Consider the following 24,930-nt stretch of genomic DNA (forward strand, 5'->3'; position numbering starts at 1 on the left):
GTTAGGAAAATAAATTGCTTATTTATTGAGGTCCCTGAGCGTGGCATTGTGGGAAAGTTATTATAGCTACTGTGCGAAGACAGACTGGGTGGTCCACTGGTGGTCACTTGGAGAGCTGCCCGCTGCTCAGGACTACACAAGAGGAAGTCCACTTTTTTTTGTCGTTGATAATCCCTTCATATTGAAAGGCGTGCTGTAACCGTACGCTTTCTATAGATCTCCTTCCATATTTACAGCGATCATTTAGTCACCTGAGCATTGCTGTACGTCGAGCAAAGCCCGCCCAGCTGCAGCTGTAGCAGCCAGTTTGAGCCCTCTGCCTCATGCTGGAAAGGTCACATTTTGTTACCTATACATGATGGTTTAATCAGCTGCAAATGCTGAGTTACATAGCAAAGTCTGTCTGAGTCTAGGTCTGCTTTTCGTGCAATATTGTGTTTGGTTTTCTCAGTGTAAACTCAGTACAGCCTGCTTTGGAGAAGTATGTGCAACATGCAATATGCAGCGCTGGAAAAGAAGTCGTTTCTTTGAAAATGTGTATTTGGAAGGATGCAATATTAGTTGCGTAGAATGTCGAGAAACCAGAGGATCTGATCCTGTATTCATTGGTAATCAGTAGCCACTTGTGATATAGGCGTGTTACACACTACTGAGTAGACAACCCAAATTTTAAAAACAGCCTTACTTGTGTGTTTACTCAAGAAAATAAGAAATTTTTAAAAGATTATTAAATATACCTTTAGCGATTATAGGATGAGATGAAAATACATTATTATTGGATGCAGACTAAAAACAACCCTGAGGTCTCTGACACTGTTTTCCAGAAAAGAAGAGAATGTGAAAATACTTACGATCCGTTTAGCAAAAATTAAAAAAAAAAAAGAAAGAAAAGAAAAGAAAAAATGGGGGAAAAATCCATTAACACATTGCACAAAAACTGGGGATGTACTTTTTTTCAGAGTTTTATAAAAAGGTATTTTAGGAGCACTTGTGCATGAGCTTGTTAGACTAACAGCTGTAGGTAAAAGTGTTTTGGGGTTTCCCAAAAGCATTGTCTAGACTTTTTACAGTCAATATTTAACACCTTCATTTTAATAGATATAGTTGTATCTGTTAAGTAATATATAACTAATTCTGATGTCCATTTCATTTTATAAAGAATAGTTGCACATTTTCAGCACAGCTCGGAAAGCCCATTATCTGCTAACTGCACGTTATCTTTAGTGTTCTGGATTTGTGCTCCCTTTTTTGACTGCTGTTTCCTCTCTGCACTTGTAGAAAGTCTGATCCATGCTGCTTTAACCAAACTCTCTTGCTCCAAACTTTCTCTTGTAACGCTCTCTAAATGCCACTCACAACCATTTCCACCTCGTATGTTCCATCAGATGCAGACTCCACCTTGTTTCTTCCTGGTTCTATTTTTTTACCTCTGAATCTTCAGCCTGGAGGGTAAAGTTTGTGTGCACATTCATCCTCTTGCCCTCTCATTTTCATCCCAGCCATCAACATCTCTTCATTGGCAAGGGCTCTCAGTCTCTGGGTAGACAGACCCACACACACACACACACACACACACACACACACACACTGGAAGAACTGTGGAAAAAACACTGGAGTGAATTTAACCTGGAACCCTAAAATAACAAGGAAAAAGACACAAAAAGACGCCCTTCCCAAATGTGAACCAGCAAACCTGAGAACAATTGTGCTCAGCCAGGAGACGCAGCCTCCCCGCCGCCCACCTCCAGCTTCATTTTCGGACTGTGGAAAAAAAAAACCCTCAGTGACTCGGCTGGCGTTTAGCCCTCGTTGACCTTGTGACTTTCCTCGATCAACTGGTTCCTGTTTTTTATCATGTGGGTTTTTTGGACTGTAAGGTGTAGATGTTGCTCTCTTTTTCTCTCTTTCCTCACCGAATCATTCCCAGTTTCATATTTGATCTACTTGATGTTTGATTACTTGAAGGGCAGTGTTCAGTCGCCTACATTTTTCTACCAGTCAGTGTAAAATGAAGGTTGAGGGGAAGAAGACTATGTGTCCGGGTGGTTGTGAAATATGTTTGTGTAAATCTTTTTTAAAGGTGAGGACGATGATGTACAGGGGCAACATTTTGATTAAAAAAAGGATTGTCGTCATGGACTTTGGACATTTTAACAGGTTTTGAAGCTGGAAATACTTCCTGCAAATATGAGAAATACCTAGATCCAGGATACTTTTCTTTCTTTGTTTCCGTTTGTTTTGCCGAAAGATGTCCACCTGCATTTCCTCAAAATGTTGCTGTTGTGCCATCTCCTGCAAGGAAATCTCAAAAAACCATTTGGGGGTTGTGTCCATTCCTCAGCCATACGACAGGCATTTTTTACGCTGTTTGTTGCACAAAACTTTTCAAGAAGCCTTCTGCACTGTGTAAAGAGATAACGTTCTTAGTAGGGGAGGAAACAAAGGGGAGAGGGAGGGGTGGGGGTGTCCCAGTGGTACAGTCCAATGGTTTTGAATCATGACTTGTAAATAGTGCGTTTTCATACTGCAAAAAAACTTTTTGATAATGTTTTAAATGTACCTTGTAAAGAGAAAAAAAAAGATGTACATAAACTTCTGGGGTAAAAAGGAGTGTAGACTATATATGAATTTATTTGTACACAAGAACACTGGATTTCTTTACTACTTGATTGTAACTAAAAATTAATAATCTGCCAAAGTGTTTCTATTTTACTTTCCCTCTGTCTGTTTCATTAGATTGTTTCCATTTTTGTTTTGTTATTTTTGTTTTGTTTTTTTGTTTGTTTATTTTTTTGCTTTTTAACAGCGTTGCAGATTTTAGTGTTCATACTGTATTTAATTCCATTGACTTTAATTTTGTTGTGTGTTGAAAAAAAATAAGAGGGGGGGTGTTATCATTTTAATTTATTGGTGCCTTGTTTTGTGCTCCTGTATACTTTTACTCTTTCCGTTTCTCTGTGTTTTGTGTCTGTGGGACGGCACGGGGGTTTAACATGGCGGGGGGGTGCGGGGGTGGGGGACTTTAAAAACTAGCGACTTCTGTACTTACATGGAATATCTGTACTGTATGCCAAAATGGTCTCACTCACGTTTCTATGAAATCAAGCTGTTGATAAATATCTCTATATATTGATATATTAAATTTATAAAAACTGCCCAACCTCTGACGCGTCTTCGTTGTGTTTGTTCACGCACAAGATGTCTTCTGTGTTTACCTGCTGAAAACAAATGATTTTTATTTGACACCTCAGTGACACGGCTTCACAAAATTACATCTCACTGGAACAAATAATTGGTTCTTTAATCATTTAAAAAAAAATGACATCTAAAATATGATAAAAAACCAAGTTAGAAGTGTACACCCTAAAAAATGAATGGTAAACAAAAACCCAAATTAGTTTCTTTTTTAACCCAACAGTTAACAGATTGCTGGTCCAATCAATATTGGACCAGCCCAACAGTAGTTATTTTAACCCAACAAAATGGGTTGGTCTTTTTAACCCAACAGATGGGTTCACAAATTTAATCTAATCATTGGGTCAAATAAATTTCAGCCTCGGGTTGAGTCTACCATGTGATTGGGTTGAATATTGAGCTCATTTTTAACCCAAATGTTGCATCAAATTCATTTCAGCCCTGGGTCAATTTTACCATATACACTGGCTGTGCCCAAATTCTGGGTAAAAATAACTACAATTCTGTGTTAATTCAACTACACAATCTTCCAAAAAGTGTTGATTCATCCATCCATTTTCTATGCCGCTTCTCCTTTTCAGGGTTGCATGTTGCAGGTGCCGATTCCAGCTGCTGCAAGCGAGGATGGGGTACACCTCAGACAGGTCATCAGTCTGACACGTATAGACAAACAACCACTCACAGCTAGGGGCAATTTAGGGTGACCAATTAACCTGACATGCATGCAGGTCCGTGGGAGGAAGCCGGAGTACCCAGAGGGAACCCATACACACACAGGGAGAACATGCAAACTCCACACAGAAATGTCCCAGAGTCCCAGCTGGTACTTGAACAGGACCTTCTTGCTGTGAGGCAAGAGCGCTAACCACTGCGTCACCGTGCGGCCATGTTGAATCTTAGAGAAATTAATACAATATGCATATCTTGTAAACAGCTAATTTTCATACTTTTTTAAAATTCAATCTATACTTGGTCATGCAAACAATACAGTATGCAATGACACACTTGTAAACAATGCTTAAAGTATTCATTTTGAATTTCTTTGGACCCGTTGACAACCCAACAGTGGTCAAAGCAACCCATGTGCTGAGTTTGAAAATCTATGTTGGGTCTGATGGACTCTAACCCAACACATGAGTTGCAATAAATAACTCCAAACGCATTATAACAGCCCAAATTGGGTTACCGATTTCACATCCCAGCGATTGGGTTAACAAAGTAACCCAACATTGTTTAGTGTGTAGGTAGGAAATGTAAAGTCAGAAATTGTCAGCTAAGTTTAAGCAAAAGTAACACTGAGTACTGTTATCAATTAAGTAACACAGTTAGTTTGGTGCTTCACTCATTTTATTTTAAAAAAGTGTTTCATGATTGTTGAGCATTTTATACGTTAATGTTCTTGTTCACTAGATGGGAAAAATATTTGCGAATGTTAAATTTTGTTGTTGTTTCTTTCAGTTAATAAAACTATTGCTTTCAATACCCGTATGAGCACATTAAGAGACACTGAAAAGGAAAACATTTTTTTTTTCAATCATGCCTCTCTTTTTTATTTTCATTCCATGTATGCACTGAGCTTCAGAAACCTGCACAACACTGGTACAGAACAAACACTATTACATTTTAAATCACAATAGAAGACTAAATCCAAAGATTACTTTTTTTTTATTACATACCAATAATTTTCATTTTGTTTGTCACTCTTGTTCTTTCCCTCTCATAAAACACACTGTCGAATGAAGAAAATACCTGTTGCGTCTGATCGCCTTTTCAAGGGAGTTCAGGTTATTTAGATTGTTTGAATTTAATCTGCAATAATTTATTCAAACAGATTATTTTATCATTTCTGATTTACTTTTTCTTTTAACTCAGGCGGTGAGACATGTGAGATAATAGGATATGGAAACAGCCAAGGCTGAAGTTATCCTGCATTAGTGTTTTTCTTTGTTAGGTAGATACTAATAGCAGATATGTCCCATAACAAAATCAGCCAACTCACACACTGTTTATTTCTGCTTTGAAGGTAGTAAAATCAGGTTTTCTCCCTTTTTCTTTGTCTGTATGACAAATCTTGACAAGCTGTTTGTGCAGCGTTATAGATGTTATCAGTTAAAGACCAGTTCAACAAAATTCATTTTCACTGTAAGCTGATGCTGCATATTAATTATTTTCATGGTTGATGTAATTACCTCAGAGTGTACATTTATGTCTTCTATTAAACTTCATTGTCCAGTTCAGAAAATATGGCACTGTAATTAAAAGATTATGAACAGCCATTTGCAGCCACAACACTGAAACTCAACTCATAATATTCAAGTGTGTGTGTGTGTGTGTGTGTGTGTGTGTGTGTGTGTGTGTGTGTGTGTGTGTGTGTGTGTGTGTGTGTGTGTGTGTGTGTGTGTGTGTGTGTGTGTGTGTGTGTGTGTGTGTGTGTGTGTGTGTGTGATTAGAGTCCCTCTAACAGTTCCTAACAGTGATTGCGTCCAGTTGGAAGAACAGTTCACTCACCCAACTCACAAAAAACAAAAATCAAAAAATTCATTAAAACATTTGGGCGCTGGTGCATTTTGCCACAGAGTCACATTTTATTTAAATGTAGTGTTAAAGGTACAGGTTGCCTTATAAAAGTTTGTCGGTGCATCGCACCGGAAATCCGTAGGTGCAGGTTCAAGTCTCGAGGCAGACCTGCACTTGATCCTGTTCAGTCTCATTGCCATCTTCTGACACTTTTATTGGGAGAAAAACCAACAATCATACATGAACAAGCATATGGAAGCATATGGAGAGTAAACAGAAGAACCTCAGCCTGGAGATATGAAGTTAGAGGATATAAAGAGAGAACAATAGGTAAAGGGACAGAAAGAAGCAAGTTTGTTATCAGATGACAAACTAATGCATTTTCTGCAGAGCTGATAGAAGCAGGAGCTTGGGTCAAAATTTCAGTTTCCATTGTCAGAGATTCTGGGACTGGTAAGGAGCAGGAGAGAGACACATCATGTTAATTTATGGTGACATATGGAGAGTGGGGCAAGGACGGAATCTCTGGACAATTATGAGTCTCCCAGCAGCCTAAACCTAGAAAAGATTACCTAAAAGAATGTCACCTGGGCCAGCCTGAACTGTGAACTTTATCAAATATTGAAGTTTTAAGGCTGATCATGAAAAGAGAGCCAGTGTCAGCCTCCCTAATTGAAGGTGGGAGCTGGCTCCACTAAGAAGAGCTTAATAGCTGAAAGCTCTTCCTGCCATTGTCATTCATTTCTTTCTGACTCCATTTGGGAGATAATGGCGGAGAGTTAATCTTGTTCAGTCCCAGTTAATCTAGTCCTCCTCTGAACAAGTGATCTGATAAACTAATTTATTTGAAATGCTGCTCATTATTGTTTAATCAACACAATTCATTCATATGTCAAACATTCCATGTAATGAAGGACTCCTCCGCTCGGGGCCTGACATTTGAAGATGAACTTCAAACTTCTCTTGGACGACAGATGAATAAAGGTTATGTATGTGTATTTACTCTGCGTGCATCACTCGGTCTCCATCGCAGACGAAGATGAGACGGGTTACAGCACAGGTGAGCACCGACAAAGTGAAATGTACCGACTGTGACATGAGATAAGGGGAGATGTGCGCTCCCCGGGGAGTGGCGAGGCGTGACACTGCATGGCTGGACTGATGGATGAGCCAGCAGGCGCAGTTGGCTCTGGATATGGAGCTTCTTTGACCTACATGCTGTTCCAGGGCGGCTTTTGCTCTTCATTGAAGATTGGAGTCTGCCCGTGCCTTCAGCTGTCGTCTCATCCAGCGTCACGGGAGTCAGGGCGGCTCAGGGAGCTCATTGAAGATGAGATGAACCGAATGGGATTAGGATGTGAGAGGTTGTGTTTTACATCTTGTATTTCTTAAGCTATGGCCAGAGCATCCATCCAAAGCATTTCTTCTTTGTTTTTCTTTTTTTTTTTTATTCTGGTTTTAAAACCATCAAAATCTGCCATGCTGTTTTAGTTTCAAAATCTTATCTTAGCTGATCTTTTACAATCCAAATACAAAAAGTTGTTAGATTTATTTTGTTACTCATGGTACAAATCCTACTGTGTATGTATGCTTTTGTCCTCCCGATCAGAGTGAGATACTGTTAACTTCTAACCTTAATGTTGGCCGCATGTTCTTATTTTAGAAGCAATTACAATGCCTTTAAAGGAATTTCTGATTTGAAGATATGGGTTCTCCATTTCCCCAGACTTATGCTGGATGTGATGGATTTGATCATTGTCCATTATTTCTTTCTGAAGTTGGGAGTAGGGAGATATGGCATGGCACTGGGGATCGTGAACAACGCCACCATGTGACTTTTATATACCAATATACACCATATCCCATCTGTATGACAACACAATGCTGCTACAGCACCACAGGAAAACCTCCATTACAACCGTATACGGCTGACAGACCAAGCAAAACCAGCAATGAAAAGGCTGCACAACAGAATATGATTTAAAAACTATAAAATGTGCAGCAGAAAACAGGAAGAGAGCAGCAGACACAGTTCAGACTGTGTGAGAAACTCAAAAAGTACAGAAGAAAAGGAGAGCAACTGTTAACGTGATGAAGAAGGCTGACTGCAACAGAGACAGTAAACAGCTGAGGAACAAATTCACAGATCAGTTCTTGAAATTATACTGCAAAATGGGTTTTTTTCTCCTTTCTCATGATTTCAACATCTGACTGACTGATTTTGATTTATGCTTCTAAAAAAACAGTAAATGAAAAGCTGGTGGTACTGTTGAGGTTAAAACTATTTCAGTAACATAGTCTTGTCTTGTTTAACGTCCAGGAGCATACAGATAAGCTCATTGCCTTTCCATTGTCTTCCCTGTTATTATTGCTCACTCACTTTGTCAAAACTTTGTGCTGTATTATCTGTGTTAAGTTAGCACAATTTCACACAAAAAAGAATACAGAAACAACTACTTTTCACTTGAAATTCAGATTTTAGAAAAAAAATGTTCATTTTAAAATTGCCAATGAGCTCTGCATGATATGCCTGTCAGTACACCCAGTGAGGGACATGGCCCTCTTACTGGAGCAAGTGGAGGAAAATGGATTTCTGAGCCAATCTCTTTTTCCCTCTCTCTTTTGTTTTTCTGTTTTTCAAACTCGGGAGATCGACATTTTAGCATACTGATCGTTTTATTTGCATAACACTCCCCAAACTGAAAGTAAGGGATGTGTTTTCTGGTGCAGCGACAATGCATAAAAGAAGAGCGTGCATAAAGACGGCGCCATGGAGAACGCTGAGTGTGGAGTTTAATGGAAACAGTAAATATCTGCACTTGTCTCATGCAGAAAGCAGGACAGGTGTTTCAAATCATTTCTCAGGTAGCAAAACCAGAATAAAACTAGTCCACAGAGATGTCAGTGCAGGTAGAGAAGGTCCCTCACCTCTCCCTCTACGTTCAGGCTGAGTGCCTGACTGGAAACACCTGAACATGTGAGTCAGCTAAAAGTTAGGTTTTACTGTAAAGTAATACATACGCTAAAAAGTTAATTACTTAAATGTGAAAGCAGAAATAAAATGTCAAGCCACGACAAGGTCAGAAAATGTTGTTGTTTTTTGTTTTAATGAAAATTCTTTTTTGGACAAATTCCAGTCAACTCAATGGACCGAAACAGTTCTGTGAACTTAGTAAATAGATAAATGTCTCAGTGGTGTTTTAGAGAAGAGTTCTATGTTTGGCATGTTAAAATGGTTTTATTCTTGACTTGGAGACAGGTAGTACTTTGTTAGTATGGCTGAATATATCCCCAAAACCCATGACATGCTGCTTGACGTATTGATCTATCACTCATAAGTCAGTATATATGACCAAACCTCAGCATAGAGTGATTTTCACCATTCATGGTTAGTAATGTATTATTACTCCCAGTTAAAGAAAATGTCATCATTTTTACCATTTTAAGTGATTTTTTTTTTTTTTACATTTTCCTTTTCTCATACGGTTACTGTAGTATTAATTATATTTATAGAGATTTTCCTTTTAGTTTTATTTTCTGAGACCTTACCTCTGCAATGATTTCCTTCAAGTCTTTTCTTCCTTTAAACAGATTTTAACTATTTTGCCCTTTCTGATGTCTTACTATAGTCTCGCCAGCATTTATCATTATTTTCCCTGTTTTCATCTTTTTCAGCTATTACTCTGGCCTATTAAAAGGTTTAATTATGTTATCTTAAAAATGCACCTCACTAATTGTGAAGCTCCACATTTGTAATTTTTTCTTAATTAATATTCACTCCTCTTAATCACTTCTTGGTATATTCTTAATTAATTTGGATTACTACCCTCTAAAGAATGTTTTGGCGGCGTACCTCCGGAGACCAGAACCGGGACCAGCTGGATGTCTGGAGCGCTCAACGCTCGAACCCTCGCCACCTGATGCCTCCTGGAGGCTGCTGACGCACTTTCCCCGTTTATCAGTGTAGCATCGGCACACTCTGGACCAGAGGCCTCAGCATAAACACTGTTCACCTCGGACTCAGTGTTTAGTACAAACACATTTTGTTTCGGTTTATCATTAGCACTCTGTGACCGACATGTCGCATTAGCGAATTCGGTAACACTTTACTTGAAGCCCCCCTGCATAACACATTATAAGTAGTTATAAACACTAAAACATGATCACAATGCTTTATAACTCACTATACAGCACTATACAGCATAGGATTAGGGTTAGGATTAGGGTTAGGGTTAGGGTTAGGGTAAGGTCCTGGCATTGTGATCATCTATGAATGTTTATAACTATAGCTACATGTGTTATAATGGCATTATAATGCTTTATGAATGTACTTATAATGTGTTATGCAGGGGGGCTTCAAGTAAAGTGTTACCGCGAATTCTGACTCTATGTTCAACATTTCCACCACGTGATTCATACCGCAGAATTATCACATCTCGATGACAAGAGTTTGGCATTTTCAACATCAACGCAGAGCGAAGTTTGTGACCCTTTGTGCACAGTTTGAGTAATATTCCAGCATTAGCACACTGTGAATAAGTAAGGATAGAATTAGTCTCTGAAGCTTTGGACACGGCATCAGCGTATTTTGACTTAGCTTTAGTACACTATCCAGGGGTTTAGCATTAGCATCATAGGCACTGTTTCACTCAGACTTCAGCATGAGCACCCTCTGATCCAGGGTTTAAAAATAAAGAATACACACTGCTATCATTGCTGTTTGCTGCAGCAGTTACACTTAGGTCTTATTTACCAACTTACTGGTCTGGACCACAGCAGAGGCGTTGCTAAATCGTTTGTTTCTCTCCATGCTGATGGAGGCGCCGTCTGCTTGGCTCTGCCCCTCCTTGTTAAGTGGCATTGGAAGTCAAACCAGTTGCAGGAAAGCGAGCTGCAGTTACCGTCCTGGGGAAAGGTTTCCAGTGGAGACTCGGGCCGTTTCCAGTCAGAGGCAGACAGTGGGAAGATGCCAAACAATTAAATAGCTTATCACTAATCCAGCACAAGCTGGCATGTCAACACCTGAGGTTTGAGTTTTGCACCTTTCCAAATGACAAATAAAGCACATTTCCACTGTGGAAATCATTAAACTGAACAAAATCTTCCAAACTCACACCAAGACAGAAAAGACTGATATTGCTACACAACTGCATAGTGGCGTGAAAGTTTCTTTAACAGTCCACTCACTGCTGTGGCGGTTCAGCCTGCCACTCCCCATCTTTCTCACTTCTTCTTCCCTCCATGTATTTTCTCCTTCTCTGCTAAGTGGGCTTGTTGTCAGACTCTATTAGTTAACATTTGGAGTTAGCAGGGCATCCAGGTGGTTGAATGCAAAAAAAAAAAAAAAACTCTCTCCACCTGTGACTTAGAAATGAATAAAATATTTTCTGTTCCTGACATGACAACTCCACTCATGGTTGAAGATGGGAACGATGGAAGCTGACCTCAATGCTCTCATCCTGCCACCCCCTCCTCAGCCTCCGTGGAGAGCCGTTCTTTCTGGCATTATTTTACCCACAGTTCTTTAAAATCCATTTAGTAATGAAAACGCCTCTGATCTGTGGACGGTCTTTTTACATTTCAGCATAACTGCTGCTTTTCTTCAGGCACTCACACACAGTGTCTGTAGTGATGTTATCTGTCTGCAGTTTCTAATCATCTTTTCAAACTAAAATGCACGGCAGACATGTTGCATTGCTCGGGATGAAGGTTTTCAAAATTACATCAAAATATTAAACATTCAAATTGTGAAAAGTGGAGACAAAGATTTATCACCCAAATCAACAGTTTCCCCCTTGCAGGCTTTGCGGAGCATTTAGCAGTCAGCTGGACAGGTTAGTTTTGTTGATGCTGTCTCCGGGAGACTGCATGTTCTCCCTTCACACTCAACGGGCAAACATGGCGACAGATGAAGACCTGATTTTGAACATGGACTTTCTGACAGCAGTGCACTGCACCTCTTAGCCATCCTTCACACAAACAAGCCGCTTATCTGCTTCCTTCTTTCCATCCAGGTGAGATGAGCTCGCATTTGATTCTTGGAACGGGCATTTTCTGTAAAACCCAGCCTGCAGCGTCTGTGCTTATGTTCTGATGCAGTAACTCCCATCTAATCATTCCACATTATTGTCTCCTCTTTTCCTCTTCCATTATTTCTCCCTCCGTCTCATTACAGTCCCCTGTATCTGGGCTGCCTCTAAGGAGCAGCTTTATGGTGTTCCTGTGTGAGAACAATTTCACAAAATTAACAATCGAAGTCTTTCACAACCCATGCAATAAAACCTGATTGTAAAAAAAAAAAAAGACTTGCATTTCAGGGCTTTCCAATTGCATCAGCTTTTCCCCGTCATTCTTCCTTTCCTTCTGTCTCTCACTCCTCGTCTCTCCTGGTCCATTTCATTTTACCTCCATCAGCAGTTCCGCTCCTCCTCTTTTTTTTTTTTCTTTTTCTTTTAAAGCATTGCATTTGTTGTGGTGGTAAGGTGTTTGTACTTTGTGAAAGAAGCGCTCAATATGCCACATCTGACCTCATAAACTTATGGCGTTAAAGTGTGTTTCTGTTTAAAAATGCAGCGAGCACACGGCCGCCCCTCTGCCTCTGTCTCCTTCCCCGCTCTGCCTCACGGCTGACAGTTCCTATTATCTCCTGGATAATAAGTTGCACAGATTAGCCACGGGGGCAGACAGGGGAGCAGTGATATGACACTGTATGTGCGCTCATGTGTGTTTGTTTGTGTGTCCCTTCTCGACATTTTTAGAGCTCTTGTCTGTGGATTTTTGTTTAATTCTGTGTGCAGCAATTCATGTTTGCCTGTCACTGTTTGTGAGCATCTCTTTGTCTGTATTCATGGATTTCCTCCCAGCTGTATGTGTACATACGTCTGTCTGGCGAGCCACATGCCAGCACGCATGTGCGGGTTTGTGTGTGTATGTGTGTGTGTGTGTGTGTGTGTGTGTGTGTGTGTGTGTGTGTGTGTGTGTGTGTGCGTGCGTGTGCGTGTGCGTGCACACTGGGACACGCTAGAGGAGGAGTTGATGGGCTAAGTGCCATTACTAGATAATTACAGCTAAAAGTCTCCATGCTAACGAGGACGACTCATCATCGCGGAGCTGGCACAGACAGAGAGGCCACAAAAACATCTGCAATTCAAATTAGGAGCACTTGCATGTTTTGTGTGTCTGTGTGTGTGTGTGTGTGTGTGTGTGTGTGTGTGTGTGCACGTGTGCACTTACATTTATTACAATGTTCTTTCCCTGCATTGTCGGCACATCCCAGCCTTGTGCGCACGTTTTGTGAAGTGCTCTTGGGGTCTGAAAGCCAAGATCACGCTGTGACCCACAAATTCCATTTATTTAAGGTTAGGATGCGACTTCAGACCTAAACGATCAGACAGTCGCTAATGTCAAGTGATGGTGTGTGCGTGTGTGTGTGTGTGTGTGTGTGTGTGTGTGTGTGTGTGTGTGTGTGTAGTCTCCTGGCAAAGGTTAAATTTCGGCTAAGATTAAAGTAACAAAGTCAGGACTACAGTTTGACCCTGAGCTTTGACAGGAGGTATTAGAATTTGATGAAGTTCATCACGTCAAGAGGATGGCCCTACAAACATCACGCCAAAAAAGCGCATGTGCATGAATGAGGGAGATCTAGAGATGAGGGGGATTATAGTCACACACATTCATAATGTAAATAAGAAAGCCTGTGAGTTCAGACACACACACACACACACACACACACACACACACCAATATGAACATTTACATCACTTTAATTGGATGATACTGAGGCTCACAGTGAGTTGAGTCTGAGGGCATCTATACACTGCGCCTCATGATGCCGGTAATAGGCTCACACCTCACACCCTGCGATGCCCCCCCTCCAACATGCTTTCTTCTTTGCAACGCTTCGCCACTCATCAACAGCAGCACATTCATTCATTCATGGTGCAGTTGCACCACAACACGGATGCAAACAATTTTCCCTTTTGTTTCCAGGAGCTGCATTGTGATAAATGTGCCTAATTAAAAGCTGCTACCTGCTGGGACAGGTGAGGGTGGTCTGATTCGCTGGCTGCTTGTTAAGCCTCATCCTTATAATCCCCTGACTTCCATACAGGAGCTGATGAGGAGAGAACATTATTTCTACTCATTATCCTCTTCTGCTATCTGCTCAATGGGAACAGTGTGCGTGTGTGTGCCTGCATGTGTCCATGTGCTAAAATTTGACTTTCTGTTTTTGTGCATGTATTTACGTGCCTACATGCACGTGAAATTATTGCAGCTGGAACAACTCTCACATCCTCCACTTCAGTTCAGAGCAAATCTCTTCCCTCCTCCCAGTTTGTGACACAGCCATCTGTTTCCAGGATAAATACATTTCCAGTCTGCTTCAATCAATCAAATCGTCCCAATTAGGTTTATTTCATCATGTATGTAGCATATTTTATACACGCCCATTATGTGGTGAATATAAAAAGTGGTAGCGATCTATTCACAGACGCGAGTAATCAATATCCATTTTATTTTTTAGTAGTTTCTGCAGCTCTGTTCATTATCTCACTTTTTTTCCTTGAGCCGCATGTGGATTGTCCACCTAATGTGAACGAGAAAGAAACAAATAAACACACTATTGATTCCTCCTGGGGAAATTATTTCTCTGCGTTTAATTGATCTTGTTCATAATCATCCTTAACTACACCTACAAGCGGAGCGGAGGGCCACCGCAGTGCACAGCAAGCTGCTGGAGGCCCGTCAGCAGTGGGATTTGAACCTGTGAACCGAAGCCTCTTCTCTAACCTCTGCACTCCACTGCCCGGTATGATGAGAATGACTGAGTTCTTTTTTGTAGGAAAAAAAAAAATTAGACAAATGAAAACTTTTACCCAGTTTTATTTTTTCAACTTTAATTATCTTACAGTTCTTCAACATTACTGTGTTTTGGGTTGAAGAGCTCCTGCTACAAATGTGAGACAAGCTGGTGAATCCAGTCTGTGACTGAACAAATGCACTACACCTTAATTTCTATAATGTGGATGCATGGTTCTTTTTCCCTGTTTGTTTGTTTTTTTGTTTGTTTTGTTTTTATTTTTGTTTTTGTTTAAATCCTGCTAGCCGGAAGATAAGTTGTAATGTAGTTAATTCATTTTAAAACCTCTCTTTGTCTATAAAGCTGTGAGTGTAAAAGCCATAAAACTGAAACTGAAAAACAAAAACATAGTGGAGATGTTTGTTCTTCAGAAGTGAAACTGTTTCCCTTGCAATGTCTCAATGATTTTAAAATACAAATATTTTATGAAAACCTACTTAAAGGTCAATCAATGAATGATCCAAGGTTAAAACTGAAAGTACTAATTACCAAAATTGGAAAAGAGTTTCAAGCTGAGTCTCAAAACTCAGATTTCTGCCTAGAAAATACTGTGAAAATGGTACGCTGTGACACTGGATGATAGCAGTTGTTTCCACATAGACGAGCTCCCCGAGGAAATCAAGCTGTAATGATGCAGGTTATCTAATGATTGACACTCCTAATTGTTCATTACACCAACTACCACAAACTGGAGGCAGAGAAGTCTGCGGTGCTTCACAGAGAACTGATTGTCGAGGAATGACGAAGATCATTGAGTTTAATTTTACTGAGTGGAAACACCTTTACAAACAGGAACGATGGGAGATAAACAACATATCGACTTTTTTTTTTTTTTTTTTTTTTTGCCTCAGCTGTGCTCTTTAATTTCTTTGCTGAGAGAATCGTCTCCTGTTTTACCTGAAGCACAGCAACCGTGTGTGTATTTAAGAAGTAGAGGGAAGTTGGGTGACTTATGGCGATATTGGTTTTCATGTTTATCATATCCCAAATATTATTGAAGGCTGTTAAAAACCACAGTAAAAAATGTTCAAAACTGAGGTCAGAAGTGAGCTCTTTTAAGATGAGAGGGCGTTCAGAGTTTTTTCGTGGTAAAATGTAACTCAGCTCTTTCAGATTTCTCTTATAATTTCACAAAGTCAGAGCAGTTCATTCTGTGTGAGCAGCAGGTTTGGGCCTCAGTACGTCTCTGAACTGTGACTCTCACTGTAGTCGTCTTGACCGAAGCTTTTATCAATAGGCCTGTTGTTAGCTGTCACATTTGCACACGATCTATTCGCCCTGGGAAGCCTTCATAGCATAATAAAATAATTTGTTCATTGATAACCAATGCCTTGGGCTTGCATTGCAAATGAAGATTTAATCAATTCCTCTCACAGTTATTATGAACACAACAAAACAGAAGTTTCCAAAATCATGAATGAAAAGGAGCAGAATGAAGTATAAACTTACATATATTCGTTCAATGTGCTGGTTTTAACTACTTTTTCAAGTGCTGCATGTGAATTTGCTTCTTCGAATCCAGATTTAGATTCTTTTAACTGACTTTTAACCAAAATACAAGATAAATTGAAAAGAGGAATGATCTTCCACGGCATTTCATTTGCCAGCCCAGGACTTATGCATGTTTTTCCAGGCAACCTAGCATCTGCTCAAGAAGTAAAAAAAAAAAAAAAGTGTTACAAGTCAATTACACAACAGAAGTTTGTGGTTGTAACTATCCGCCCGAATATGAAACAATGGTCTCAAAGTCAGACTGAAAGCAAAAGAAGAAGGTGCAACCTCTCTAGTGTCAACAACTACCTTTAAAAAATAATTTGAATGGCACTAAGATATCTACCTACATAAACAGTCTGTTGCAAATAACAGGACTGCAACCAGTGTAAAGGGATCTCTGCAGAGCGACTGAGGTCTCCATCAGCTGTAACTCTTATCGTGAATAACAGGTTGTAAAGTACCTCCACTGGTGAAGAAGTCGATAAATAACTATTATTATAATACTGTAAAATGAGAGACCTGTTTACTGTTACTGATATTTAGGTGCACTCAGCATTTGTAGCTTTTTGTGGACGTGAAGCTGCTTCATGTCTCTTTTCTCACCGAGCCAGCGCTGCCTGGTGGGAATGCTGGAGGACTGTCATACCAGCGGCTCAAAATTACTGTATTTTGCATGAAATTATAGGACAGCTGTCGCAACACAACCATACCGTTTTGCGTCAGTTAAAAATGTAGTTACTGTGTGTTTAATGCCAGTATTGTCAGTATTGAGTTGACCATTAACAGCTGACTCAAAATTCATTCAAAGTTACAACACACGATTACACAGTTGTCAAACATGTGGTCCATGGACCAAAACTAGACTTAAAGTGGGTTCAGGTTGGCACAAGGTCTGCCAAGTTTAAAGATGGTATAAAACAAATTCGCAGCAATATTTTCCACAGTTTTTCATTATCTATCCACTGAAGGTTGCACTGTCTCACTAAACACGAAACCACAACATAATTCTGCCCAGCTGGCAAAAACAAGGCTCACAACAACAAAAGCAAATAGCATTAAACTCAAATCTGTACTTTGAAAAGGGCTGACACTGTACTTTTTAAGAGACATTTTTGGGTTGTCTATAATGGAGTTTGGGACATCACCTTGTCCCACATGTGTCCTGATTTTATGTATTTTGGGCCAGGAGCAGCTGACCTGTCAGTCAATCAAATCAATTCTGAAATAAACTTCACTTCTAATCACACATTAAACAAAGCTGAGTCAGCCAGGAGGGCTTCACGTGTTATCTGACTCCAAACGGATTAACAAAAAATGAAAGTCAATAAGTCCAATCTGGGAAACAGCTTATAGCCACACATTCACAGATGAAACGGTCAAACTACAGTTCATTCAGCCTTTTATGGGATTATTGATCAGACAGTGGGACCAAATTAACATCTACAGCTTGGCACCACTGCATCGAGTTGACTGCTGGCTTTAGCAATAGCATCGGTAAACAGCAGCCATGATTTCACTGCATTTATGTTTATGAGAGGAGGAATGTCTCATTAAGTACCTCGAGTGTGTTTAGTGTCAGGCTGTTGTTTCAAACCAAAGTCTTGGAACTTCAGTAAACAAAAACATGCTAATCAGTCTCTCAACAGTCATATCATAGCATGTAGAAACTAGATGACTTCAGAAAAATATTGATTTATTTACAATATTAGTGAATCGGCTCTTCTGCAGGAACTGTCTTCATTTCAGAGAGTATTTGAGGTTCACCGCTTTATAACACTGCTTTTTTCATCCCAAGCCCGTCAGCCCATCTCATTTATACCGCTAAGCAATCTGGGGTCACCAAACAGCCTCAAAGTAACCAAACAAAACCCTGTGCATGCAAAGGGAGAATATGCAAACTCCAAACTAAAATATTCACCCTGAACTTAAACACACAGCCATCTCACTGTGAGGCGTGAGTGCAAACCACTACCACGCTTTGGTTGGAGTCCTCTCTAAAATCCCCTGGATATGATGAAAAACAAGCTCTAGGAAGGATGGGAGTTTCCCTCCAGTGAATAGTGCCCAGGATGTTCACCTGTTATAACACACTGTTATACCGCCATCTGCTGGTCACTGATGGCCACTTCAGCATAAAACTGTGAGTAAAACTTGGTCTCCAACCTGCTCTATGCTTCAGAAACACTGGGGAAGCTTCACAATTAAAATAGAATTAATGTCTAGTCCTGAAAAATGTAGGTCAATCCACATTTTACTAATATGAGGGTATTCATGTGGTTTTTGTTTTGTTGTTGTTTTGACAACCAAGAGAAAATTTACGATATTTGAAACATTATGCTGCTAGCGCAGATTCACGCACATTTTTAGATTTATGTAAAGAAACACACTGCTTTATTTTTTTAGGTGATGCATTAACATTCAGCAGAATTGGGATCAATTTGTAGGTTGGAACATGATTGGAGTCAAACTATTTATTCATTTTTTATTCATTCATTCATTCATTCATTATAGTTTTCCCCTCAGTAAAATATAACTGCTTTCCACTGGTTTTGAAAATGAATGGATTGATTTCTTTTAAATTGTTTTCACACCATGCCACATGGTATCTCTATGCCTTTCTCCAAAAGCCTTGAAAACTAAATCAGCAGGAACCTTCTTGATCAATAAAAGCTTAAGATCAACACAAAATAAAACTTGTTCTGGACTCGTTGATGTGTCGACCCATTGCAACCATTGCTCCACTGTGGTGGGGCAGACTGACGGCTGAGAAAGACTCGACCGTGACAGAAACACGAATGGAAGCAGCTCAGGCGAGACTCCGTTCACCATTACAGTGTTTATCCTGGCCCAGAGAAAATGCTGCAGCAGGTCATTTGAACTGCAGACTCTAACCTCCCCACTGACACCCAGCCTTTCCAATATTTTCACACTTTGTGACCACTTTGCAATATTACAGCATCACACAAGCACAGTGTAAAATATTCTCACAAGATAGGTGAACAATAAGCAATATGGCAACACATTATCAGGCCCATGTGAAATATTGTATAAAGTATCATACTTTTACAATGTGTGTTTTTCAACATGACACGGACGATAGTAATCATTCCCAAATCATAGCAGAAAAGCATGAAACAATCCCATGTGCCACCGGAACGATGTGCAATATTCATACATGACATATGGACAATGTGAAATATTCCCACATGATACACACACAACATGAAATATTCATTCAATTTACAGTGAACATTTTTCATGTTATGCATAAAGAATGTGAAATTCTCCTCCACTTATGAAGCGAAATGATGGAATAAGGGTGACTTTGAACGCTGTATGAATAATGTATGTTTTCTTAACTTTGTACAGATAATTATTTACTTGTGTACTGGCCCGTTATGCTATGTGTGTATTTGCACATGTGTGTGTATGTATGAATTTAGGCATTTTTAACAGAGGGAAGCACACGATAAATTCCAATGTAGCTATAATATGATGGGAAATTGAAAAAACAAATACTGTTATTCTATCCTAAAAACCCCTCTTTTACATAACGCCATCTGATAGCTCAAGTTTTCTTTCTGAAGTAACAGAGGACAACATGACTGGTTTTAAAATCTTTATTTAGAAGTACTTCTCTGGTTTGTAACATACAAGCCCGTTGTACAAGAAATATTACAGAGAGGTACAGGTTTTTACATTTGACTCTGTCATGTGCACACACTCTGAATCCCAGCAGGGGCTTTTGGCCAGTGTCGGATCTGCTCCATGAATTTTTCCCCTGTAAAGGTTAAAAGTAGCTTTTAATAGACACGCGACAGTCACCAACCTCATCAAATCACACAACTAACTATGACCACTTAACCAGTCGGAGTTAAGTCGAGTAATCACATCATCAGGGAACACTCAGTACACTTTTCAATCATCCACATTTCCCCGCCACCATAATCATTGGAGTATTTGTCCATGCATACATTGGTAATATTATATGGTAAAAAATATAGTATTTGGAATAAATACTTCATATAATTTTTAGAGCAAACTGTCAGACGATACTTGTTATATACTTTTCACAATACTGTATGTACATGTATTTGGCTGGATTTACAGGAACAGATAAAATATATAAATATATATTTAACCCAATGTGAAACAGATTTGATTTCAGTTCTTTGGTGTTCAGCCAGATGTGAAATCTTATTACATCTGTCACGTGGGATTAAACATATAGATATGATTTCCATAAAGATTTATAATATGCAGGCACGGAAGACCAGATACACCAGAAACGTCTCACAGCACAGATCTGATCGTCCTCTCTCTGTGTGACATGTGGGAAGTCATTCAGACTTTCTTTTTTTAAATTATTCTTTTAACGTACGAACAGACGCTGAATCGGATGTGAATTACACTTCAGTTTGACCGATGTCACGTGAAGAAAACCCGCACTGTGGCTCGACACATGACGGGAGTACAAAGAAATAGTTCAGTGTGGATGCGATTGGCTCCGTTTGAGAGGGGCAGCATGTCTCAGAGTGGGCAGATCACACTGCGGTGAAGCTGCTGATAGACAGCAATGCAGCATGGCAGGTGTGCAGCGCCGTGCTCCTGCAGCGCCGTGCTCCTGCAGGGCCGCGGTCCTGGAGGGCCGCGGCCCTGCACACTCACTGCATCTCCCTGCTCCAGCACACCTGAATCCAACTCAACCAGCAGAATATCTCTGAATGCTTGTGAATGTCTGTTACTTCTATCCTCAGAACACATCAAGTAAAAAATTAAAAAAATCAATTTTAATAAAATATATTCTGATAATAATAATGATGTCTCATTGAAAATCAAAAAAAAATCTCATGTTTTGAACTTTGAAGATTTTTCAGGTAAAATTAGACAGAAAAGAAAAACATCTTATGCGTAATAAACCTATAAAATACAGATGTTTTACGGATGGGCTGAGGTCAGAATATTAAAATATTTCGAGTTGCAGCTTTTTTTGTCCTCTCCGAGCCCTCAGTTGAGCACAAAGTCATTAAAGCATGCAGGACCAGAGCCCCACTGGACCAGGCTCAGACAGCACTGCAGAGCGACAACACAACTTTATTAGGATAGAAAACAAAACTTCAGATTTGAGAGCCAATAACAATAAGAAAAGATGATAAGTTTCATTTGTTGTTAAGAAATAACTGGTAGAAACTCTTGTGCGCACAGATGCACACAGGATCCTCGTACACCACACATATGGCAGTTGTTGAATTGAGCGGTGTTCTGCTTTACAGTCCACCCTGGGTTTGTTTTAACGACTGGAACCTTTTTTTTTTCTTTTAGATATAATTTATATGTAAACATTGCAAAGTGTTTGACATCTGCAGTAGTTACAAAGCAGGAAGTGTTGAATTGTAAACATCTTATATCAGCCCACGGCTTTGCTGTGTGTTATAGGAATATGTGTGTAGGTTCAGGACAGAAGGAAATAAGGACTTGTACTCCCTGGGAAACCTCTTATCTTGCTTGATTAAGGCTAAACCGAGTACGCTCACGCTAACGAGTTTCTGATTGACACTGATATTGCTTCTGAGGCCGTCCACGAAAACAAAACCTCCCTTTTTATTGACTGATCTGACAGACTGGCAGGTCACAGTTCGGAAACATCCCAGGCAAGAAGACAACCGACCAGTCCTGGCATTCTTACAGATGAGGTGATCAGACCATGAGATCACACACACACACACACACACACACACACACACACACACACACACACACACACACACGCTTATCCAAATGCATCCACTGACAGTCTGTTAGTCCTGCGATCCATGCCAGAAGAGTTAAACTTGCTACATGTTTGTTTTGTTGATTATTTCTTGGAATGTGTCACAGCCAGCCTGACATTCATTGTGCATTTTGTAGCAGTTGCATACACGATTTGATCTGAAACGAGCAGGCGAGCAAGGCATACGTTATATATAAACTCAAGGACGAAGACAAGAATGATGATGTTCAGTCATGAGGACAGACAGTATTACAACATACTGCTGTGTAGTATTAGAAGACAGCCAGTAGGGGGAGACTGTTTGCATGCAGCACTTTCCTGTTAAATACAATCTTATGAGAAGACTTTCTTCAATCTCTTCCTATGTGAGGTTATTAAAATGTTCAATTCACGTCCAACAAAAACATTGAATTTCATCAATTTGTCAAAAACATCTGATTTTCGATGAAAAACATGGTTACTATGGTGATAAACACATGAAACACACCCAAATATCCACTGAATTATGGGAAGTTTGACAACTATCTCTAGTCTATTATTTCAAACTCTTAGTTAACACCTTTTATATATATATTTCATCTGGACACATATATTTCAAAGTACTATTTGCTGTACACAAACACAATTAAAAAAAAGTGCAGTAGAAAATACAATTTCTGTGTTTGTGTGCGATTATAATCTGTTAGAATAACATTCTTCATATAATATGTTCTCAGTAATGGCTTATGTCCACATAAGAAAAGAACAATGTCAATGTAGTTGAAATAAAAAATAGAATTAATGTCATAGTTGAAAAAGGTAGATCATGTGCTTATTATTTTGCTTTAACAGTTATTTGATGATAAGAAGCAGCAGTGCAGAGTGTCTCTCTGTCGACTTGCCATTCTCCTATATGTACACCCCCCCACCCCCCACCCCACCCCCCCACCCCCCACCCCCCTTCCCTCGTCCCACTTTCTATCATGTCAGTCACACATGTCGCCATGACGATGTCTTGTCGCCAGTCCCTCCGGCCCTCTTTGTCCACTTGAGTGGTTGATGCAGCATTTTCATAAACACCCACAGGGCATGTTGGTGGAAGAATCGCTCCGACTCAGAGGTTTCAGTGTGGTTCAGACTCTCACATGAACGTCTCCCGAGGCATCATCAGCTTCTTCTCCCTCCTCCTGCGTTGGCGGATGGTGGCATCGTGGTAATCTGAAGGGTCGGGGGTGCTGGACTGTGTTTCAGAGGAGATCCTTGGCAGGCTCGGAGACCGCGGTCTGCCCGTGGTTCTTCAGCAGGTCGACAATGTCTTGGTGGGAGGATCCCTCAGCGACTGCTCGAGCTGTCTGGCCGTTCTGTGCAAACAGGAGAAATATTCCACATGTCAGCCAGGAACTTTACAGCCACATTTGTCCCTATTGACTGATCCATACACCGTTTCATGTCTCTTTCCTTCTTACGGCCACTTTTAATAGACAGTGACATGACGTGAAGATGCTCGGATCCAGTGTGACTAGCCATGAAAACTCACACTCTTCCTCATTTTCTTCTTCTCTTAACAAGTTTGAGGGGAAAAAGTTCACTTGCACCCATCTAACTGCTAGACAACAACCAATAATGTAACAAGGGTCAACAATGTAATAAGTGCTAGTAGAGTAATACATTTGTCCTTTTGGAATTTAATAAAGTCAACAATGCAGTAACTGTGCAATAATGTAAGAAAGGAATAGTAAAGAATTTGTGATACTCTCGATCTTAAATGAGAGCAAGTGCATCAGTGTATCCTAAACGAACGATTACAGCGACGACCCATCCACTGCACTTACACTTAAAAAAAGCAAATGCTTGCTTTTGCTCCCAAGGAACCCAGTCCTATTTATGTATTATCACTGCACTACATTTTGACATACCTTTCTAAATATTACTCCTTCAGGTAAAAACTTTTTTAGATTATTTTGTTAAATGTTTGTTAAATACTTAGATAATAGAGTAAATATCCTAGTGCACTATTAACAAGCATGGTTCACTTTATTACATTGAAAATGGCTAAAATTGTATTTACAGGTAATAACATTGGGTTATTGGCTGTTACAAGGTGCCATGATACAGAAGTCCATGTCATTAACTTCACCCGTAATGTTGTGGCTCATTTGTGAACGAGATGTAGTGACCAGTCTGATCCTGAGGGTGGCAGCGTTGTGCTGCTTATAACAGAACCAACAGCCTACATTTGAATTACACATGAATTAAAGATAGCAGATTTTCATTTATCCATATTTTGCATCATATTGGAGTCACAGGGGGTGAAGTGTGTCCAAAGTAACATCGTTTAATGTAATGGTGCGGTTGACCTCGGACAGACTGCCACTGCATCACAGAGCTGAGCCAAAGTGACACACACACTCACATCACAATTTAATCACTAATCAGCCAAAGAAGCAGGTGTTTAGGTTTTGAGAAGAAACTGAAGTACACCAAGCAGATGCATGCATACACAGGAAGAACATGCAAACTACACACAGAAAGGTCTTTCCCAAAACAAATAATTTACCAAGAGACACATTTTCTAAACCTTTTAAAAGTTAGTGCAGTGGTTGAACTATAATACAAACATTTGTTTTGCTTTGAAAATGCTTCAAATTCAAATTTGCCCCACTATGACTGAAAGACTTAGTCAATACGGTCAAAACTTATCTGTAAAAGATCAATGAAACATTGTTAATGTCTAAAAAAAGAGCAAGAGCTACAATTTAACCTAGTTTCGGAACACTCAGTGACATTATTTTCAGTGCAAACACATGAAGCTATCAAGCATTCAAGCCTTCTCCCACCGACAGTCTGTGTGGACAGCAGTCTCCTCCTCGTGTCTCTTCATGGCTAAAAAGAATCGGCGGCATCAATCAAATCACGCAGCTGTAAATTTTTCCGTCTGACAGCACTGCCCGTAATCAGCGGCAATGTTTTGGTGTTTTCATTCCCTTTGATCAAAGAGAAGATAGTACACATTACAGCAGACACGGCAGCATGCCGAGGGAGACCCCTCGTCTCAGGGGAGCACAGCAGTGTGAGCGGTTTGTGTTAAACTTGTCGTGAACTTTGCCCACTTGTT

General features: G+C 39.9%; 1 protein-coding gene and 1 long non-coding RNA gene across 4 annotated transcripts in view; one reads left to right on the forward strand and one right to left on the reverse strand.

The window, feature by feature from the left end:
* The first annotated feature begins 1,576 nt into the window (after positions 1-1,576).
* Positions 1,577-24,085, forward strand: LOC115381224 (uncharacterized). The gene is made up of 3 exons (XR_003930410.1): positions 1,577-2,756; positions 8,976-8,985; positions 24,074-24,085. It is a non-coding gene; the product is annotated as an uncharacterized LOC115381224 (long non-coding RNA).
* Positions 22,787-24,930, reverse strand: part of kank4 (KN motif and ankyrin repeat domains 4) — a 93,284-nt gene continuing 91,140 nt past the window's right edge. For all 3 annotated transcript variants that reach the window (XM_030082490.1, XM_030082492.1, XM_030082489.1), the window contains exon 10: positions 22,787-23,176. In XM_030082490.1, coding sequence (XP_029938350.1) covers positions 23,063-23,176 — 114 coding nt within the window. In that variant the 3' untranslated portion in view covers positions 22,787-23,062. The remainder of the gene's footprint in view (positions 23,177-24,930) is intronic.

The sequence above is a fragment of the Salarias fasciatus genome, chromosome 23 (genome assembly GCF_902148845.1).
Source record: "Salarias fasciatus chromosome 23, fSalaFa1.1, whole genome shotgun sequence".
Classification (NCBI taxonomy): Eukaryota; Metazoa; Chordata; class Actinopteri; order Blenniiformes; family Blenniidae; genus Salarias; species Salarias fasciatus.